At 43.7% G+C, this 20,942-nt stretch overlaps 1 protein-coding gene across 3 annotated transcripts in view; it reads right to left on the bottom strand.

Annotated features, from left to right (window-relative positions):
* Positions 1-13,368, bottom strand: part of E2F6 (E2F transcription factor 6) — an 18,010-nt gene extending 4,642 nt beyond the window's left edge. Inside the window, exons 1-3 of one of the 3 annotated variants that reach the window (XM_007456908.1) lie at positions 13,261-13,368; positions 4,357-4,411; positions 1,300-1,516 (exon numbers count right to left, since the gene is read on the bottom strand). In XM_007456908.1, the coding sequence (XP_007456970.1) occupies positions 1,300-1,516; positions 4,357-4,411; positions 13,261-13,368 (380 nt within the window). The remainder of the gene's footprint in view (positions 1-1,299; positions 1,517-4,356; positions 4,412-13,260) is intronic. The other 2 variants (XM_007456910.1, XM_007456909.1) reach the window with 2 other exon arrangements.
* Between the last annotated feature and the right edge of the window lie 7,574 nt (positions 13,369-20,942).

The following is a 20,942-nucleotide window of genomic DNA, read 5'->3' as shown; positions in this document are numbered from 1 at the left end:
TAGGGAAAGCTTAATGGAGTTTAATGAGCAGTAAACTGAGTCAGTAACACCCAGTTTCAGCCCAGCTCTACTTCTCACATGACTTTTGACAAGTTATGATCTTTTAATCCTTTAGTTCTTACATACGAAAAACAAGATGTATTGGCCAAATGACAGTTCCCCTGCTAAAATTCTATTAGTCTTTATTTTTCCCCCACTGTGCATATTCTATCCAGTTCTATCTGAATATAATGATCATTTTTTAAAGATACATTTTCTTTATTACTATTTACCCCAATATGACATGACCTGAGCAACAACTAATATTCATTCTTTTCTTCAATTTTTATAGAAAATAAAAAGTGAAAAGGCTGTTACCACTTTACCTTTCTTTCACTTGCTAGTTCTCAAATCTGATTCTAATTAGTGATTCAGAACACAATCTGACATTAATCCCTAAAATGTTAATGTCATTTAGCAAACATGTTCAAATTAGAATCCAATTTGCATTTCTGTAATATTGAAAAAATAACATCCTTTATGAATCCCTTTCCTCTAATAGCTAAGTTAATTACTTAGAATCATTTAATGATCTTTGTTGGTAGATTTTTCATTTGCCTGAAAGGTCTTTACGTACTTATATGCTAGAACTGTTTCTTACTGATCCAAAATACTTGCCTATTGTGAGTATAACAGCCTTCCTCCTGTGTGCGTTCCCTGCACATGTGCATGCGTGGACACACACACACACACACACCTACATTTACACCATAAAGTCTTCTTTCCATGAGATCCCTCCTAATCATATGTTAAGCCTTTAGCTATTGACTTTTAGATATTAAGTCTCCTGATTTTTTTTTTTTTTTACATTCAGGGCATCGTGTTTCGAAGTATGATATGCACCATAATCACTTGGGGGTAGTTGTTAAGGTAGGTATCTGTCTTCTCCCAGAAATGAATTACAACCCCTGGGGAGGGAGGCATCTAAGTGTTTATTACACTACAGTGGAAGAACCACTGTTTTACAGCCTTAACTGATTTCCCCCTGATGTCAATCATCAATTAGAACTGAAGAAATATTTTTTTTAAATTCCTGTACAAATCAGATGTCCCCTTATCTTGAAAAGTGAAATTCTTAAAACTAATCATGACTCCATTTAACTTTTCCATAATATTGGAATGATATCCTAGGTCTATGGCTTTTAATTGGTACCAAGTAGGAAAAAAACATTGCTAGTAACTAGTTTGTTTTAAGCACAGTGTTGTCACTTAATAAGAAGGGGGAAAAAAAAGAAGAAGTGAAGTTTGAAAACAACTCACATCCATCGAATATGGTTCTTAGACTTTTTTTCAACCAGATCAATTCCATCCAGAACATTGGTGATGTCATACACTCTTCGTTTTCGTACTCCTAGTTTTGTTGCAACCTTGTTTAAGTCAAGAATACCCCCAGGAGCAGATCTGACAAGATCCATAAATTTTCGAGTTAAATAAACCAGTGATACATCAAAACGAGGTCTCTTCACTTTTAGAGCTTCTGGAAAACAAAACAAACACAATTCATAAAATTTAAAACAGCATTTCTTTCTCAACTCGTTAAAAAAAACATTTATTTATTCTTGATCAGTAAGCACAGACACCTACAGATATTCTACACACTGACCAAATCTTAGCTAATTTTTACGAAATCGATTTCTCAAACTGGATAAAAATTTATTAGCCTATTGCAGGTAAACAAAGGCTTTAGACTTAAAGGAATATTTGAAATATGCAACCAGTTTCCACTGAATATGTGAATTTAAAAGGCATCACGGCACCATATCAGACACGAAGTGGTGAGTCTGCACTTGCAGCCACACCACTATCTGGAATAGGATTAGAAATGATTTCTAAAATTAAATTTCTCATTTGGTCTTCAAGTTAGGAAATTCTTTATAAAGCAAAGTTAGAGACTTGGCTTTAAAATAAAAAATGTTTAAAATGTTCCTATACACGTCATAGTGTTACCCTGTCTGATGAAGTTCAGAAAGAGCTCAAATTAGTCTTCTGATTAGGATGACTGTGATATTATAACTTGAGGAAAAGTGACATAACTATTTTTTAAAATATTCACTACACTGTATTAACTTAACATAACTAAATGAAGGGGGAAAACTGAATATTATCATTCTTTTCATCTTTCCCAATTTGATACTAGGAAAAAAAGTTCTTATGGTTTAGTGTGCAGAGGAAATACTTTTATGAATAATTTAGCTGTCCTTCTGGTGCGGAGTATATGATTCCTCCTTTTTTCCACTTCATGGCACACCACAGTATGCTTCAAAAGAAACAGTCATCCTATCTTCAATCAAAAATGCCCTTATCCAGAACCTCTACAATGTCATATTCAGTTTAAAGACCACTGGTGGTTTTACTGCAAGAAACAAAAGTACATATTTTATAACGTAAATGTCTTCCATGTGGAGACTACTCCTATACTTAAGATTAAACAGGATTAAAGAGGAATTAAACTTTTTTAAAAAATGGAAGCAGAAGATAGTCACAATTCTACAACGTATCTTGGAAGATTACAAATGAGAAACTCTGACTTTAAAAACATTTACATTTGACCCTTGAACAACGCAGGAGTTAACCTGTGTATAATTTATCGTGGCCCTCCGTATCTGCGGATTCAATCAACCAGACCATTTAGCACTGCAGTCTTTACTACTGAAAAATATCCTCACCTAAGTGAAGCTGCAGAGTTCAAACCCTGTCATTCAAGGGTCAACCGTAATGATACTAAATTACTAACATGACATGGTCTTATAAGTTCAGGATAAGTATATTCCTACCATGCCAGTCATTTTATAAAGAACAGATATTAATTGAACACCTATAACGTGACAGCTGCCGAAGGGATATAAACATGATTAAAATGGTCTCCAAAACAAAGGCGTTCCATGTTCCACAGTCTAGCAGGAACTCTACCCAAAACCCTGAGATGAGTGTGCCAGAGGGATTCAAAGTTACATAAGATGAAATAAAACCTTAACTGGAGTGGGAAACAGGGGAGGCCTCCTAACGGGCGTGTGCTGGGAACAGAGCATAGAAAGATGGACAGGAAGGTGGAGGGTGACGAGGGTGAGTGAGGCAGAGGAAACAGCAGAGCCCCATGTGAGAACATGGCGTTTGTAGGGAATCCACAGCTGTACAGCGTTTGCGATGGGGGGAGGGTGCAGAGTACTGGGAAATGAGGCTGCAAAGTGGAGCGGGAAATGGCCATCAAGGGCCTTGTGCATCTGTCTGTCCGTTCTCTGCCTTGTTTCTTAATAGAATTTAATAGAAATAAATGAGGAGTCAGGGTTTTCTCCATATGTAACAGAGCATCACTGCAGAAGTTTAGGTTGAGTGATACCATCATCTAATTTCTGTATTAGAAAGATCACACGGGCAGTAGAACGGAAGAGGTGAGGGGGTGGAAGAGCCTGGAGCCGGTGACTGACTTAGATGGCTAGGCCACTGCTTCCTGCCCGAGAAGCAGCAGCCTGACCCGTGGATAAGACTGTGGGCTCAAGTCTGAGCACGGGGTTGAATCCTGACTGAGCAAGTTACTTAATCTCTGGGCATCAGTTTACTCATCTATCAAATGGGAATAATCATCCAAACCTGAATTTTGAAAGGTTGTTGTGATAATCCATGCAAAGAGCTTAATACAGGCCAGGCACTGTACAAGCTCAATAAATGTGAGACATGAGTGTAAGTTGGTGGTATGCGGCAGACGAAGGAAACGCTTCCAGAGTAAAACTGGCCAAACCTGGGGGCCAGATGCAGGTGGGACTGTGGCAGGGCCGGGGAGAAATGAAGGTTGAGGTTATGGTTCCTCGTGGGCACCTATGCACCACCTACCCACCGAGATTAGCACCAAATTAAGAAGAAACGGGGGTGGGGCCATTTGTCATAACAATTTTCAGAAAGACAGGGAACTACCTGACTGACTCTGAACACTGATCCACGGCAGAAGTAGATGGGAAGGGCACAGGGAATCAAAGGAAACCAGGAAGGCCAAAGACTGTCCACACGCTTGCTGCCAAACTGCCTTCAGTTCTGCTTGCGGTGACAACTGCTCTCACAGAACTCTGGGAAAATACCCCGACAGAGACCATTCTGTTTTAAAAATGACATTTCCAAAGCAATGGAGAATAAACTGGCATTTGTGCACATTAACAGCCCACAACCTCAGGAGTTTTTGCTGAAATTCCAAGCTTTACATTTCAGTGTACAAATAACGCATTTTAAGTTACTCATCAACTCGTGTACATTTAAAATAAATCACTTAAATCACGTGAAGTTCAAACTGCAAAACCTAAAACCGATTCAGGAATCAAATCAACTTACTTCTCATGGACACATATTGAACATTATCTTCTAAATTAATCCTTATTTTTGATGGCTGGAAAAAAGAAGATACAGAAATTTAAACTTAGTAATTTAAATACAAGCAAATGAACAGCAAGAAATAAAAGCAGAATTGTTAATAATTATTGCCCATCTCTTATTTATAGCGGCACAGTGGTTAATCTTCTTTACATGAACTAACGTGCGTGCATAAGGGGCCTTGTTTACAGATTAAAGGGGCCAAAAAGGGTAAAGAAAAAAAAAAGCATAAACAATGCAAATGAACAACATTTTTCTGGATAATATAAAAGTTTGTCTTTTTTTTTTTCACCCTGGGGTAATAACTGTGGTGTGAGAAAACCAGTCTTCCTTCTAAACTATATCTACTCTAACTGTAATCACATCTGACATTGTTCATCGACCTGAATTTCTGAAACTGCACAGGCTCCACAAGCACGGAAGTAGTAGTTAAAGAGACGGCGGTGGGGGAGGAATGGTGCAGGGGGGAGGGGGGAGTATGAGGTTTTATTACTAAATAGACATTCACCTATCAACTGCATCAGGTACTGAGGATAAAAAGCAATACAGAGAGGATCAGGACACTGTCCCTGACTCTGGAAAGCGCAGTAGAGATCTAAGAGACGTCCAAACTGACAAATGCTCACTCCTCGCTAATTAAGTGAGAGTGGCTCCAAGAAAAGTGCTCACCAACGTTCACAGGCAGCCATGCATTCCCATGATAATTAATGTAAAAACAGCATTTCTAGTCATGGAAAATAATGCATGCTACATAACTAGAGACTTTGGCATTAAGATTCATAAAACAATTCTTTTAAATTCCTGAGATGACCAGGAAATTAGTAGTAGCTCCACTATCAATGCTCACCATTTTACCAGCTATTTGGAGGCTATGAAAGTTTATATAAACTTGTAGTAATGTTTGCAATATATTTAAAAATTGTTTTTGCAAAAAAATAAATAAAACCTAAGCTAAGGTTAATAAATAGAAATCCATATTGGCCTCTTGCTTACAACAAAGTATGTATAATGATGTCATGTGTCTCCAGACAAGCTGTGAGCAGGTTTAGCTCCTGTGTAAGTGAAAAAAACTGGCCCCCAAATGGGCCGTAGCAAAACTGGGATAAGTGAATTTCATAAGGTGCTCTAAGAAGGGAAACAACAGTGCTCTGGATGCACCCAGCGAGGGAAATCGCAAGGATTCACAGGCAAGGGGAACCCTAGCTGAGCCTCGGAAGACAAGCCAGAATTTGCCAGAACCTATGGGAGGTTGAGGAGGGAGGAAAAAGACAGAATTCCTGGGGCAGGAAGTGAAATGAACAAAGGTATGGAAATATAAATCACCTGGCACCTTTTGAGAAGCTGCCTGGGTGGCCAGTGCAAAACCCACTTGATACTAAGGCTGGACGGGAATGCTAGCACCACGCTCGACACAGAAGACCATGAAAGTCATGCTACAGAGTTTGGACTTTCTGCTGTAACCAGTGCTGAATCACCACAGATTTCTGAACAAGATACGACATCGTCCAGCTCATGGTTTAGAAATCTAAGTGTGGTGGCAATGCGGCAAAAAAGACTGAAGGTGCGGAAGCCTGAAGGTGAGGTGAGCAGCTAAGAAGCTCTTTGCTGGTAGTGTTACGATCCTCAGCACGATGATTCCCTTACCATCTATGACAAGGTGACAGCATCTGTCAGCAAGCTAACTCGATATGGAGTAATTCCCCTGAAACAGAATTCCACTGTAACATTAACTTAGCTGTTACACGCAAACCTGCTGGGTGCAAAACCAGTCGGGAGAGCCCGTCTTGGGGCAGGGACTCTGCCCCGTTAGCTCTCAGCACAGTGCTAACAGTGACTTGTGAAGACAGCATCCAACAGTGCCACACTGAAGGGCAGGCCTATTCAAGGCAAACATCAGACCAACAGGACCAACTGTCACTGCTATTTTTACTTTCAACCCTTCTGCTAAAACAGTATGAGATGAAGTTGAACTACCGATGCAAAATTCTTAAGTGAAAAAGAATACATCCTCATCACACTAATTTGAAACACACACCAACAAATATCCTAAGCTGTTGTAAATATTACGGTCTATCTCTGAGTCTTCTATTCAGTCCACGATCTGTTACTTACGTACCTGCAGCACACTACTTCCATCATGTCTGAATAAATCCTGAGAATCACACAGACAGGGCTGACAGAGCAGCACTCGCAGGTGCCTTGCTGAGAACAGGCTTCTGCTCTTAGCCTAGAGCAGCAGGGCGAGTCCTGCACACAGTACTTAACGGTTTCCAAACAGGCTGGCTCCCTATCTGCTCTCTACACATTCTACAAGGGCACCTTTCCTGCTCTATACCCCCTCCCTCTGGTCTCCTTATCTAGACTGCCGCTATTCACAGCTTGGCACAGGGAAAATACCTCAGTTAGTAACATGAGAAAGTATGACTTCCTTTCCCCTACATTCTTTGCTCTAAACCACATATTGGCTCTGTTGAGATCTGTGGGAAAACAGACACTAACAGCACCCATTCGTTTTTTTCCCTTTGAATATAAAAGCGCTATCTCTTTATTTTGGAGGAATCACAATAGCATCATGGCCCCTCAGGGGCAGACATCCCAAATAAAGATCGTATAAATCCTACAGACCTACAATTCTGGAGATTTCCAAAGTGCCCACAGTGATGACACATTCATCTCATTTATAATCAAAATAGTTCTTGGCTTAAGATCGGGTTCAGGACTACCAGAACTTCTTAGATGCTGGGAGATCCCACCCTTATCTGTAATACAGTGTAGGGATATAACCCACTTTCCAAGCTATTGTGAAGATTAAATGACAAATTTTGTAAACTGTAAAAATCCTACGAAAGCATAAGAGACTATTGTTATTGTTTTCCTTTTTGAACCAGAACAGTGCATGGCACATTCAGGCACTTGGTAAATATTTGTTAAACTAATGAACGGAAGAGTGAAATAGGACCTTGTCTGGATGACTTCAACTGACAAACAACAATGAGTATTTACAGACACAGGGACACAGGGACACAGGGTGAAGACGCCCTCTTTGGTACACCATCAATAAGGACCACTGCGAGACTATGAAGCCTCAGTTTCTCTTTTCTAATACAAATTTATCATCTGGAGAGACTCAATCTGACAATCCTGGCAAGCCTTCCCAACTACTCTAACTTTGGTGAACCACACCCAACAGGTAAGCTAGGAGCTTTTCTGGGAGGAAATGGGACTAGATAGGAGTTCTTCATTTTAAATGGCTTTAAAATCAGAATACAGGTTTTCTCACACAAAAGTTAGTGAGCTATTAAAAAAAAAATGTAAATGAAATGCCACCCCTGCACTTGGTCCCTCAGAACAGAAAAGGGCACCCTGCCCTGGAAGAGAATGACAAGGCTCGACACCCCTGCAGGGACAAGGACACCCCTGCAGGGACGAGGAAACTGGAGAGAAGGTGAGCAGAGGGCTCCCAGTCAAGGTGAGGCACGACCGAGGCCCTTCCCAACAGGAGACTGATCGTGTGAGCACCTTTCAGGGATATCCATTTTCCTTTTATTTTGAAACAATCTCAGCCTTCAGAAAAGGTACAGAAATAGTACCAAGAATTGCCATATACCCTTCACCCAAATCCTTCAAATGCTAATGTTTTACTACATTCGCTTTATCTTTTTTTTTCTATACACACATAATTTATTTTTTCTGAATCATCTGAGGGTAAACTGCAGACCCCTAAATAATTCAGTGTGTACCTCAAGAGCATTCTCTTAGACAACCAGAGTATAACTACCAAGAAGTCTGTTCAAGACTAAGCAGTCTTGAAAAAGTTTGTCAGTAGAAATCTGGACTTTGCCAGTAAGGGTTCAAAAGGAAGGGGAACTTGCTAGAAACTTCAAGAAGGGGGATCCCCGTTATGCTAAGACAGAGCACTTAGCAACACTGTCAACTGCAGATCCATGGAAAGCAGATGGTAATGAACCGGGTAACCTAACCGAGGAGATTTCCCACACAGTGTTAACGGGGATTGGGTAGGGGGGGAGGGAGAGAGGGAGGGAGAGAGAGACAGATGGTGACAGAGACAGAGAGAGACAGAGAGAGACAGAGAGAGACAGAGAGAGGAAAGGACTGTTAAAAGAAAAAGAAGCTATGACTTGGTAGCTTTAAAAAATTCTCAGCCTCTCAAGAAGCTAAAAATTAAGAGAAGACTTCTGAGAAAGACCAAATCAAAGGCACCACCAGAAAAACTGAATCTAAAGGGGAAGGTGAGACTGAACAATTTTTTTTTTTTTTTGCGGTACGCGGGCCTCTCACTGCTGTGGCCTCTCCCGTCGCGGAGCACAGGCTCGGGACGCGCAGGCTCAGCGGCCATGGCTCACAGGCCCAGCCGCTCCGCGGCATGTGGGATCTTCCCGGACCGGGGCACGAACCCATGTCCCCTGCATCGGCAGGTGGACTCTCAACCGCTGCGCCACCAGGGAAGCCCGAGACTGAACAATTCTTGGTGAAGTCCTCAGAGATCAAAGATGGTATTTCAGAGTGCCATTCAGTCACACAAAAGGCCCCTGAAGGAGACTAAGGATGAACCTCACAGATCCTCTCAACCGAAGGTCTCTAGGAAGCTGCAGGGCACTGTCCCTCGGCCACCCCAGAAGGAGCCCAAGGTACAGAAGAGTTTATTTCGGAGAAATCTGTGGGTGGGACGCTTGTCTACTGAGTGAACCACAAGATTCACAGGACATCCACAGAGTTTTTGAGAGAATTACATTGGCAAAATCACTGCCAGCTTGGTCTAAAAGGGATAAAGACAGTTCAAAGTGAAAAGAGGCCACTGGACACCCCCAAATTATGCTGACAGGAAGCAGGCTGAAAAAAGTACTCAGCTACAAATACTGAAGAGATATGACCTTCATGAAAAAAAAAGACAGGCTCAGATGGTGGAACCAAGAGCCCAGAGGGAGAGGTGGGAACATGGAGAATTGTTTCCAGACCTTGAGACCTAATCAAAAACGTCCCACATTTACCGGGTGGCATTTCAGAACTGCTCCAGACCAGATGCTGCTCCGTGACCCCTCTTTTTCTTCTTTATGGACAGGAGTGTCTACAGCAGTTATCCCATGTCTGTCCCACCAGTGTACGATGTATGCTGGGGGTGTGTGGGGGGGGTAGGGGTCAGATAACTTGTCTTTTTAGTTTCACAGGCCTAAAGATCTGGAGGAACTGTACCTGAGGAGCTGTACTTAAAGAACTACATCCAAGGAGCCTGAATTCTTACCTTATTCTGTGAGTACAAAATCTGTTACTTTGAGGCTCACACTGTCCCAGGTTAGGCCTTTTCAAAGTGGTTCCTGCACAGGACACTTATGTTTGACCTTCTCAGCATCTTCAGGATGGCAGTCCTCAGAGGAATGCTCCCTCAAACTTCTATGGCACTAACCTGCCCAGGTGCCAGCAGAGATGCTGCTGCTTTTAGTTCTGACAACCCACCACTGCGGAGGCATGCCAACACTTCTGTTCCTTTAAGGAAGTCACCCTGAGGGGCTACGCTCAGGTATTTCCCCAAGACATGCCAAGGGACAGCCCAGTAACAGCCAAACCTCAAGACTGGACGTCCTAGGAAACCTTCCCGTTCAATCCTCAAACTGCTTCTCTCTCTCTCTCTCACTTGTTCAAGCCTCTTGGCCTGTCTGTATCTTAGCCGGGAAGAGGCAGAGCCCGCAAACTGAAACCACCGAGGCTGCTCTCAGCGCACACAGCTCTCTAGGCACCAGCAGCTCCTGATGGGCAAGGCAGCACGTTCCAAGTTATTTCACTAGCGCTCCAAGTCCCACAACTAAAAACCTACACTTTTCAACTTGTGACCTCAAAGGAGAAAGAACAGAATAAAAGGTGAGTTTTAGGGACTAAAATCTTAAACACTGCCTCTAAATTGGTTAAAAATTTCTCTACACAGATGCTTCTTTGTACCAATTGCCTGTTTGTGGGAGTAATATCCCTTTAAGAGGTCTCTGGACATATACCTTTTCCCATGATGACTGCATTCTTGTCACACACTCAAATTTTCCTTGTTTTTCAATGCGCAGACTAAGTTCCATCTTTAATCAGTACCATGTTCTGCCTTCACAGAATTCCAGTTTTCAAGCCATTTGCCCAGGGAACATCAAACACTCAGCCGTACACATAACTATTTTTTGCACAGAGTTTAATAATACACAGTTTACTAAACACTGCCAGTCATTAGCCAATTAAAAAATGCTGAGATAGGTGTTTAAATCAGCATTTTACAGCCAGGAAAATAAACACTCATACATTCAAACATTTACGGAGTACCTATTTTATTCATCCCAAAGCTATTTACCAAATATTTTTGCAAGAAGCACCACATGTGCTGGGGATGTAACAATGAAATGAACAGAGTCGCTGCACTCAGGGACCGAAGAGCCACACAGTGCAGAGAGGAGTAGGCACAGGGCACTCTGGGAACACAAAAGGAGCGCTTAACCAAGTCTCGGGAAGTCAGGAAGGCTTCCGACAAGTGACCTATAAATCTAGACCGGAAGAACCGTGGGAGGTGACAAGGAAAAGTGTGCTTTAAAGGTTTTTTTAAAAGGGCGAGTGCAGGGCCTCCCTGGTGGCGCAGTGGTTGGGAGTCCGCCTGCCGATGCAGGGGATACGGGTTCGTGCCCCGGTCCGGGAGGATCCCACATGCCGCGGAGCGGCTGGGCCCGTGAGCCATGGCCGCTGAGCTTGCGCGTCCGGCAACGGGAAAGGCCACGACAGTGAGAGGCCCACATATCGCAAAAAAAAAAAAAAAAAAAGGGCGAGTGCAGATATACAGGGGTCCAAGAGAATATGGAGATATGGAAAATTTAGCAACTATATGCAGTTCAGGAAAGATAAATCCAGGGGTCTGATTACATAAAGAAGTTTCTCCTCTATCCTGAGAACACTAGGGAACCATGACAGATTCCTTAAGTCAAATGACGTGATCGGAAATATGTTTTAAAAAGACCATTATGGTTAGTTACTATGTGGAGAATGTACAGAAAAATCAAGGGCAAGACGAGAGGCAGGAAAACTGGTTAAGAAGATTACAATCCGAAAGATAGATGATGGCTAGAAGTGGCAAGTATTGGTGATTATAGTTTTAATTAGATAGAATGGAGGGCGTCCGTTTGGAAAAGGCAAGGATGATGCCTAGGATACTAGCTTAGGCAATACGGTGGATGTGGTACCACTTACTGCGATAGGAGACAGCGAGTTGCTGCTTGCTTAGGCAAGAAGATAATGAATTCCACTTTAGATACGTGAGTTTGAAATCTAAGTAGAAATGTCTAGTAGACAGTTGCAAAGCTCTGAGCCAGATTTACAGATTTGGAAGTCACGACATGGTAACTGAAACTACCAGAGTGAGTAAGACTATGTACAACTTCAAGGGATACATGTGTATCTTCTGACATTAAATGCAGAATAAAGTGGTTTTTCCATAGTAAGAGTTTGGAGCTTTTATCAAATTCTCAAAGATTAAGACCACCAATACCAATAGTAATAGAAGTCACGAGAGTGGTGAATGACACCCTGCATGAAGAAACCGTGGAGAAGGTAGAGATCTGAATAAGACCGACACGGAAGGAATGGGAAAAGGAAGAGGAGTTTACAAAAGGGGACAGGAGAGGCCAGATAAGCAGATGGAGCGCCGAGAGTACGTGTCCAGAGGGCCGTTCAAGGGCGAGTGTCCAACAAGAGTGAGCGGTCGATCGTGTGCAAACTACAGAAGGTACGGAGTGAGACCATCTGCTGGATGTGACTGGCGACCTTGGTTAGACCGTCTCAGAGCTGTGCCTAGGGCAGAGGTCCCCCAGCAGGTGGTAATGACAGGTGAGCAAGCAGACCCAGGAGTGCTGACAACTTTTTCAGAAAGCATGGCTGTGAAGGGGAAGAGATACAGTAGGCGGAAGGGCATACGGAATTTAAGGGAGGGATCTTTCACAATGGAAATGGATTTAGGATGCGTTTTAAGTAGTCGAGAATTTACCGCCTGGAGTCAGACACTGCGAGGTTAAACCCAGGCCTGTCTACTCACTAACGACAGGCAAACCACTTAACAGCTCCACGTCTATTTTGGCAACTACAAAACAAGAAAAATAAACCCTGAGGACTGCTGTGTGGAATTAAATGAGATGATGCTCATCAACTATTTTTGAGCACTGAGTCCTCCTGGCGTCTGGGCAGACGGACCTCAGGAAATGTTTATTTACTAAGAATGGGAAGAAACCAGCAGAGAAATCGAAAATATGGGGAGAATGGAAAATGATGCGTTCATCGAGGGTCCTGAGACTCCAGGAGAATATATCGCATCTAGTCCAGAACAACAGAGGAAACCGACCTCCGGCAGGGAGGCCAATCTCCCACTTTCTCTGTCAAAGAGGACCAAAGATAACTTGCTGAATGGGAAGCCGTGGAGCGGGAAGTGTGCGGTGTGGACACGGTTTTAAGTGGCTGCCCTGAAACAGAACGGCAGAAGAGGCTGCAGAGGACACACGAGAGAGAGCTTGCAGAGATCCACTGAGTCCAGTGGAGACGCAAAAGCATGCCTGTCTCAGGCAAAGCTGGGCAATTTTCTCCAACACTACTCTGGAGCCGACGTAAAAGCCCAGGAGGCTGACAACACATTTGCGAGCAGACGCAAACAAGAAGGCGAGAGCTTAAGCGAACGACCTGTCTGCTTCACTGGACCCGAAGGGCATTGCGAGAGCCGGGGGGACCGAGGAGCAGTCCCGGGCCACCTCGAGGAGCGCACGACCGAGACGACGGCCAGTCCGGCCTCCGCGCGGGCCTGGGACACCCCCCCCCCCGGCCCCGTCGCTGGGACACACTTACCAGCAGGCCCTCCACGTTGATGGGGTCTCGGCAGCGGCGCCGCACCGTCTCCTCCGCCGGGTCCACGAGCAGGCTGGGCAGCTTCCGCGCCGGCCGCTGCTGACTCATGCTGCCCAGCCGGCCGCCTCTCGCCTCGCACCCAGCGAGCTCTCCCGCCTTCTCCCGCTCGGGTCGGGCGCCGCCCCCGACCCGCCGGGTCCCGGGGGCCAAGCACGAACTGGACTCCTGGCCTGCCCGGAGGCGCCGCCTGGCTAGGCCGGCCCCCGGATGGGCGCGCCGCTGCCCCACGACCCCGGGAGCTGGAACGCAGGCGGGAGGGGAACAGGGTGACCCACGGCTCTCAGGACGCCAGGCCCGCCATCTTCCCGCATGCGCAGTGCGCCGCCCCCAGTGCGCATGCCCGGCGCGGCCGGAGCGCTCCCAAGCACAGACCCGCTCCCGAAGGCCGGAGCCCGGGAAGTCCCGGAGAGCGGAGTCCACGGAAAGGATGGCGAAGGAAAAGGAAGACATGGAGCAGGAATTCCCGACGAAGGGAACGGGGCGAGAGGAAAGAGGCAACCGGGACAACGCAGTGGTCGCCTAGGAATTCTCGACACTAAAGGTACTAGTAACTGAAAGTTCTGAGCTCGCAGGGATGTTAATTTACTCTTGAGCTCCCTGCACGTCTCAGGCACTTGCCTAGTGTTGATGCTTAGTAAATGTTGGTAACCAAACCGTCGTGTAATTGTTTACTTACATGCATCTTTCCTCCTTTCCCTTTTTTTCCTTCTTTTCATTTGAGGAATAAACTATTGATTCCTTAGGTGTCAGAAATCGTGGTGCGCACAGGAGATATTCGTTTGAATTTGGCACAATCTCAGATTCTGGTGGAGGGGACAGATAAGTAAAGGAACATTTAAAGCTGGATCCATTTTGCTGTACAGCAGTAATTAACACAACATCGTAAATCAACTAAACTTAAGTTAAAAAAAGAAAAGAAAGGAGAGTGTTTCAATAACAAAGGTTACGTGTGCCAAAAATCCACTAAGCAGGTAATAAAAGGGGGAGTTTAAATGCCAAATAAATAAAAATAAATAAAATAAAAAATAAAGCTGGAGCCAAACGGTGTGTTTTCAGATCCTGGCTCCCCCTACTTAGAAGTTTACAAGACCTGAAGCAAGCTACTTAATCGCTCCGTGCCTCAGTTTCCTCATCTGTTAAATGGGACTAATGGCTACTTACCTCATAAGATTGTTGTGAGGATTAAATGAATTAATGAATGTAGCCTACTTAGAACTGGGAATAGTGTGTGTTTGATATAAAAAGGTAATACCATGTGATAAGTGCAGGGTGGAGGGCAGCTACTGAGCTGTAGACCAAGAGCTTCTACCCAGCATAAGGTGGAAGGTGGGTTCCCACTAGACTAGAAATTTCTTGAGGTAAGAGGCATTCTTTAATCTGTGATCTCCAGCATCTAGCACAGTTCCTGACAAATAGTAAGTGCCCCATAAGTGTTTGCTAAACGAATGACTTGAAATAAAGGATAATCTAGGAGAAGTCTCTAAAAGATTGGATTATGTTGCAGAATGGAGAATTTCCCAGAGTGGTTAAGTGACACCTTTACCAACCACAGTCCCCTGAGAAGGCAAGCTCTGGAGACCAGAAATGGCTGTTGTTGTTTTTTTTTAAAAAAAAGACATAACCCAGCATTTGAGGTCTGTTTAACATTCTGCCAAATGTTCCGTACACATTTTCTTATGTAAATCTTATATCAAAACTGAAAGATAGGTATTTTTCTGCCCAAGTTACAGATCAGGAAAATAAATATTAGCAAAATTTACAAAAATTACCCGAGGCCCTGGCTAGGCAGTGGCAGAGGCAGGATTTGACCTCCTAGCTGATTGATTTAGTATGTGGATCCTTGGGAAGATTCTTGAAGGGTGACTAGATTTTCTAGAGCCAGAGGTGGGGTTGGGGGAGTGAAGGTGGGTGAGTCCGGGGGCAGGGGTGGTGTTGGCACGTGCTGCAGGCTGAAGACTGAGCATGAACACAGCTATAGAGAGTCAGGCCCGTGACCCTGCCCTCCAGATACAATACCTGTGACTTGGCTTTACCCTGAGACTTAATCATTCGCGCATCTTTTGAGTCTGTGCCTGGCAGGAGTATGTGCTGAGGAGAGAACTAAGTCTGAGGGGTCCTTACCTTGTGCTCCAGTGGCCTCCACGTAACCAGAATGCGTAAGTACTAACTTAGAATGTGTATAACATGCTATGGAAGCGTGGAGAAGGAAGAAAAAAAAGTAACTGGACTTGGTACAAATCACAGGTGCTTTTTCACACATCTTCCTGTGAGGTAGATATTTCTAGAATACTTTACAGATGAGGATACAGAGGCTCAGAGAAGTTAAGTGACTTGCTCAAGGCCACCTCCTCAGGTGGCTCAGATGCAGGACTTCAGCCACCAAATCCTTAGCTTTGTCCATCAAGTCCTACTGCGGTGCACAGACACAGAAATTCTAGTATTTCCATTTCCAGTCCTGTTTTTGTGTGTTTTTCTTGGGGCAAAATGGTGCTAGGGCAAAACAGGGTGTGGGCTTTGAGACTTTAAAATTAGGGCTGAGATATAGGCCGAAGGCCCAGGTGCGCTGGAGGAATGCTGAGAGGCCTTATTTGTCAAAGGATATTTTACCTTCCTTCTACGGTAAAATTTCTTCCCCGGAAATCTGTGAGGAAATGGCCACGTCCAATAGGGAATAATGGAAATGTTTTACACTGTCCAATATGGTAGCCACTAGCCACGTGTAGCTGTTGAGCACTTGAAGTGTGGCTAGCAAGGAACTGAATTTTCATTTATTTTAATTTAACTTGAATTTTAATAGCCAGGGAACTAGTGGCTACCATATTGGATAGCACGGGTGAAGATACAAAAATATGGTATCACCTAGTCTGGTGAGATTCTACGTGTGGTCTGTGGACCTCAGCATTGCCATCACCAGCGAGCTTGTAAGGAATGCAAACTTTCTGGGTCTACCCCAAACCCTACAGAGTCAGAAACTCCGAGGACTTGGGTGTACTCTGCCAGGCACTCATCTAGTCCAACCCCTTCTTTTCCAGGTGAGGAATCCTCATCCCCTCTCCAAAGGATGACAAACCAGGTAAATTGAAGCCAAGTTAACTTTTCTAATGCAGTGTTCTGGGATTGAGGGCTTGGAGCAAATCCAATGGTCGCCACTCTAACCTACGATTTGCTACGCGTTACAGCTTTCTGCATCTGCCTCTCACGCTGGCATAGGCGTTCTCAGATCTTCAACGACAGGAGAGGCCAAATGGGAGGCAAGGAGAACGGTTAGGAGGCTGTCGATCACCAAAAGGACAGCTGATGATGGCAGAACTGGGCAGTGCCAGTGAAAGTGGAGAGCAAAGGACAGATTCAAGAGCTAGAAGATAGATGTAGAAGGAACAGAGCTTGGGGGTTGATGAAGTTTAAGGGAAGACTTGGACCCGAGGTGGCGCTTTGGGTACTTGAAGTCCAGGCACAGGTGAGATTTGACCAAGGGCAGGAGTGAGGGCAGGATGGGGCAGGGCCAGAGGGCAGCCAGTGTGAAAGGGCCGGCAGATACCATCACATTGTTTACAATGAGCAGTTTTGCTTTTGTTTTTAAACTAAGCAACAGCAAAGGTAATTAAGAGGGAGCAGCTAGGGAAATAGAAAGTGAATCTAGGCTATGGGTGGCTTAGAGGTTAAAAGAAGGGATGTTTTCTGTCTTTTTCCTCCCTCCCTCCCTTCCTTCCTTCCTCCCTTCCTTCCTTCCTTCCTCCCTCCCTCCCTTCTTCCTCCCTCCTCCCTCCCTTCATTTCTTCTCTTTTCTCTTTTATTCTTTCTTTCCTACTTTGTTTCGTTCCTCTCCACGCCCCCCCCTTTTACTTTTTTAAGATAGCAGAGACCTAAGTTTTTTCATGTTGATAAGAAGGAGCTAGTAGAAAGGGAAAGCTTGAAGATGCAGCAGAGAAAGGGGATAACCCTGAGAATGCTGTCAGGGATTCCATACAGAGCTCCAGGAAACTGGAAACAAGGGGAGGGCTCCACCTCCACAGCGACAGGAGGAAAGTGTAAGGACAGAGGCAGACAACCTTATAAGGTATTTTTAGCAGGAAGCTGAAGGAGTTCATGCTCTGTTGAAGCCAAGGTCATCTGCTGAGAGTCAGGGGAGATGGTAGAAATGGAGATTTGGTAGACATACCAGGCACTCAGTAAATATGACCCAGCGATTCCACTCCTGGGTGTACATCTGAAAAAAATGACAACACTAATTCAAAAAGGTACAAGCACCCCAATGTTCAGAGCAGTTTTATTTACAATTGCTAAGGTATGGAAACAACCTAAGTGTCTATCAACAGATGAATAGATAAAGAAGGTGCTGTGGATATGTACATGTATATATATATATATATATATATACACACACACACACACACACACACACACACACACATGCACAATGGAATACTACTCAGCCATAAAAATAATGATATATTGCCATTTGCAGCAACATAGATGGACCTCGAGATTATCATACTAAGTGAAGTCAGAAAGAGAAAGACAAATACTGTATGATATCAGTTATGTGTGGAATCTAAAAAATACAGCAAACTAGTGAACATAACAAACAAGAAGCAGACTCAGATACGGAGAACACACTAGTGGCCACCAGTGGGGAGAGGGGGGGGCAGTATAGGGGTAGAGGGTTAAAAAAAAGGTTATTATGGGACTATAGGAAATCATGTGTGTGAAACTTTTGAAAATTATAAAGCACTATAGAATTTAAACAGTTTTCATTAATAATAATAATAAAAAGATGGTTTCTAGCAGAGCTGCAATCCAAATTCTGGTCTTTTACTTTCTAGGTCAGTACCCTTTTTAGGAAGGTGATGAGGCACAAGGACAAACACTTGGCGGGAAAGGAGTGTCGTAGAGATGGAAGGATGCAGAAAGAGGAGAGGTGGCATGGAGGAAGGAACAGACTAACCTGGACTGGAGCGAGTCCTGCATCCACCATTATTAGCCTCACTGGCAAGCATCTTAACCCTTAGGATCCTCAGTTTCTCTGTTTGTAAACTGAGGGTAAACATACCTCCAATTCTGCTGTATTAGAGACAATGGACGTCAAGTCCCTGGTGCATTGAATCCATCTTCAGTGGTAACACAAACTTCCTAGCTTCACAGGTGCTGTTTCTAACCAAGTCTCAAAGCTCCCTACCCCAGTGACTAAAAATGGTTCTAAAATGACATCAAATGGAACAAAGCCGGGCGGCTGACTCTTTGTTCTGAGGTTTTGTTCAGAGCTTGACAAGCTTTCCAGAGAGCTCCCAAGAAGATGCTAGCCCACGAAAGTTGTCATTGGTCCAGAGGCACGGATTCAGTCTCTCCACTTAGCAACAGTATTTGCCTCCTGCTTCAGAAAAGGAAACAAAAAAGTAAGCCTGCAGTTAAGTACACCCACAAGGGCAAATCCCCATGAAAGCCTGTCAAAAAAGAGCTGTGGGAAAGATGAGCTATTGCTGTACGCCTGGGTGAACTCCAATGAGGAAGCCACAAAGGGGAGGGAGGATGGGCACAGGGGCTTGTCAGTTCCAGCCCCCCAAAGGGTTTCAGCCTTTCCCTCCTCCTGATTCCCACTGCCCCACGACTGCCCTCATTGTCATTGTTCCTGGACTATTTTAACTGCTTCCTAATTCATTCGCCTGTCCTGCCATTTACAAGGGACTCTATACTATCACTGTCAAATTAAACAACTGCCTTTTGGGGGGTGGCTGTTGACCTTTCATTGCAGGAGAAATCTTTCTAAAGCGTGGGTCTGATCTCATCACTCCTCTGCTTAAAAGCTGTCAGTGTACTTTGTCTGTATTATGCTGGAGGTTAGCAGTTTCCCCTGGGCACTGGTCACTTGCCTGCCTGGCTGTCTCCCACATCACACTTTTGGAGGGAGGGCAGGGGCTGGGTCCTGGGCACTCAGGGGCCCCTACCACTTTTTCAGAGCCATTGGATACATTACTTTCTCTCAGTCACATTAATCTTCATTCAATTCCTCAAAAGCTTTCCCCCACTGCTGAGTCTTCTCACATCTTGTTTTCTTTGCTAGGACGTTAACCCTTTGACGCCTCCCCTAGCAAATGCCTCATCCTTATTTTGCACATTCTCCCCCCGCTGTAGAAAGGCTTCTCTGAACCCCCAGGTGAGGCTAGCGCCCCAGCCTCCTTCCCTCGTGTTGTCTGATGAGCCCCACAACCTGGACTGATGCCCCCAGTAACCTTTCACCATCCATAGACACATTACATTATAAATAAATAGCATTTGAAAAAAACTAAACTCTTTACTATGTTGACTTCAAAATGTAAATTCTAAAGCAAAACATGACAACCCAAATTATAGAGGTAATAGTTTGTCTTAAATCTTTGAAGCACACCTTAATGCTGGATTTTGTTTTAATTCAGCGTTATCAGATTATTGATAAGTTTAGCAACTTTTATTTTTCCTCCGAATGAATTTTATGATGGATGATACTAATGTTCTTAGTATTTCTTAAATATTGTAGGTTTACGTTAGTTTCATTTTGGGAAAAGAAAATCCATTTTATTAATTGTGTTATTGTGTTATTAAAAAATCCATTTGTATTAATTGTGTGGAAAGAAGACTTACAATCAGCAAACTTGAAACCTTTTGTTTTCTTTGTTAGGTAGTTACACATCATTTTTATAATGAAAAAGATAAATTATAATACCTTCCCCTAAAAGAAAAGAAAGTTGCCAAATATTTGGAGGATAACCACATTGGTTTCAGACTTCTGATACCAACAGTACAAAAATATCATTAAAGCTCTGAGAAATTTTGACAATGAAAATTAAACAAGAAAACTGTTAATTTTTTGAAGAGCCTCATTTATATGGCTCAAAATTCAAAAGGTACCAGAGTAAACAGTGAAAAATGTCCCTCCCACTCCTGTCTCTCAGCAGTGAAGTCTAAGGTCCTCTCTTTGATGCTCACGTTGCACTGGTTTTGTATGGATTCTTGCAGAGATATTTTATGCGCAAATAGTACTCTATGTTATTTCCCCAAGCCTTGTTTGCACACTACTAATCATACTATTTCTCGGCTTTTTTTAACCTAGCAAAATATCTTGCAGACTTTTCCCTAACAGTGCAATAAAAGTTTTTCTCACTCTTTTTTATGTCTACACAGTATTGCATTGTGTGTATGTACCATAAATCACCCATGCCCTCTCCAAGTCTGGACACTTGGGTTATTTCCAATATTTTGCAACCGTAAACAACACCAAACATAGAACAATCTCATTTAGCCTGCCTTTCCCCCAGGTATGTGTGTATCTAAAAAATAAGTGGCTAGCAGTGAATTACGAGGCCAGAGGTGACTTTAATAGATATTGTCAAATTATCCTTTAAAGAAGTTGAATCAATTTACCTCCCCTTTAGCAAGGTGGGAAAAATATGATAAATCAATTTTCACTTGGCCTTTAAATTTGAACTGCTACATTTTATTCCACTTGAATTCTATACAAGCACAATTTAGTTTGTTTGCTAATGTGTTACTGGTTGTTAAATGTGTCCTACTTAAATGTTCACCTCCCACGCACTAGCCCCAGGAAATACATCAGCTGTACCAAATTTGTTTTGCCCCTCTCACTCTTT

Source organism: Lipotes vexillifer, unplaced genomic scaffold (assembly GCF_000442215.2).
Source record: "Lipotes vexillifer unplaced genomic scaffold, Lipotes_vexillifer_v1.1 scaffold390, whole genome shotgun sequence".
NCBI lineage: Eukaryota > Metazoa > Chordata > Mammalia > Artiodactyla > Lipotidae > Lipotes > Lipotes vexillifer.
The sequence above is the reverse complement of the archived record's forward strand: the minus strand, read 5'-3'. Positions and strand labels throughout refer to the sequence as shown.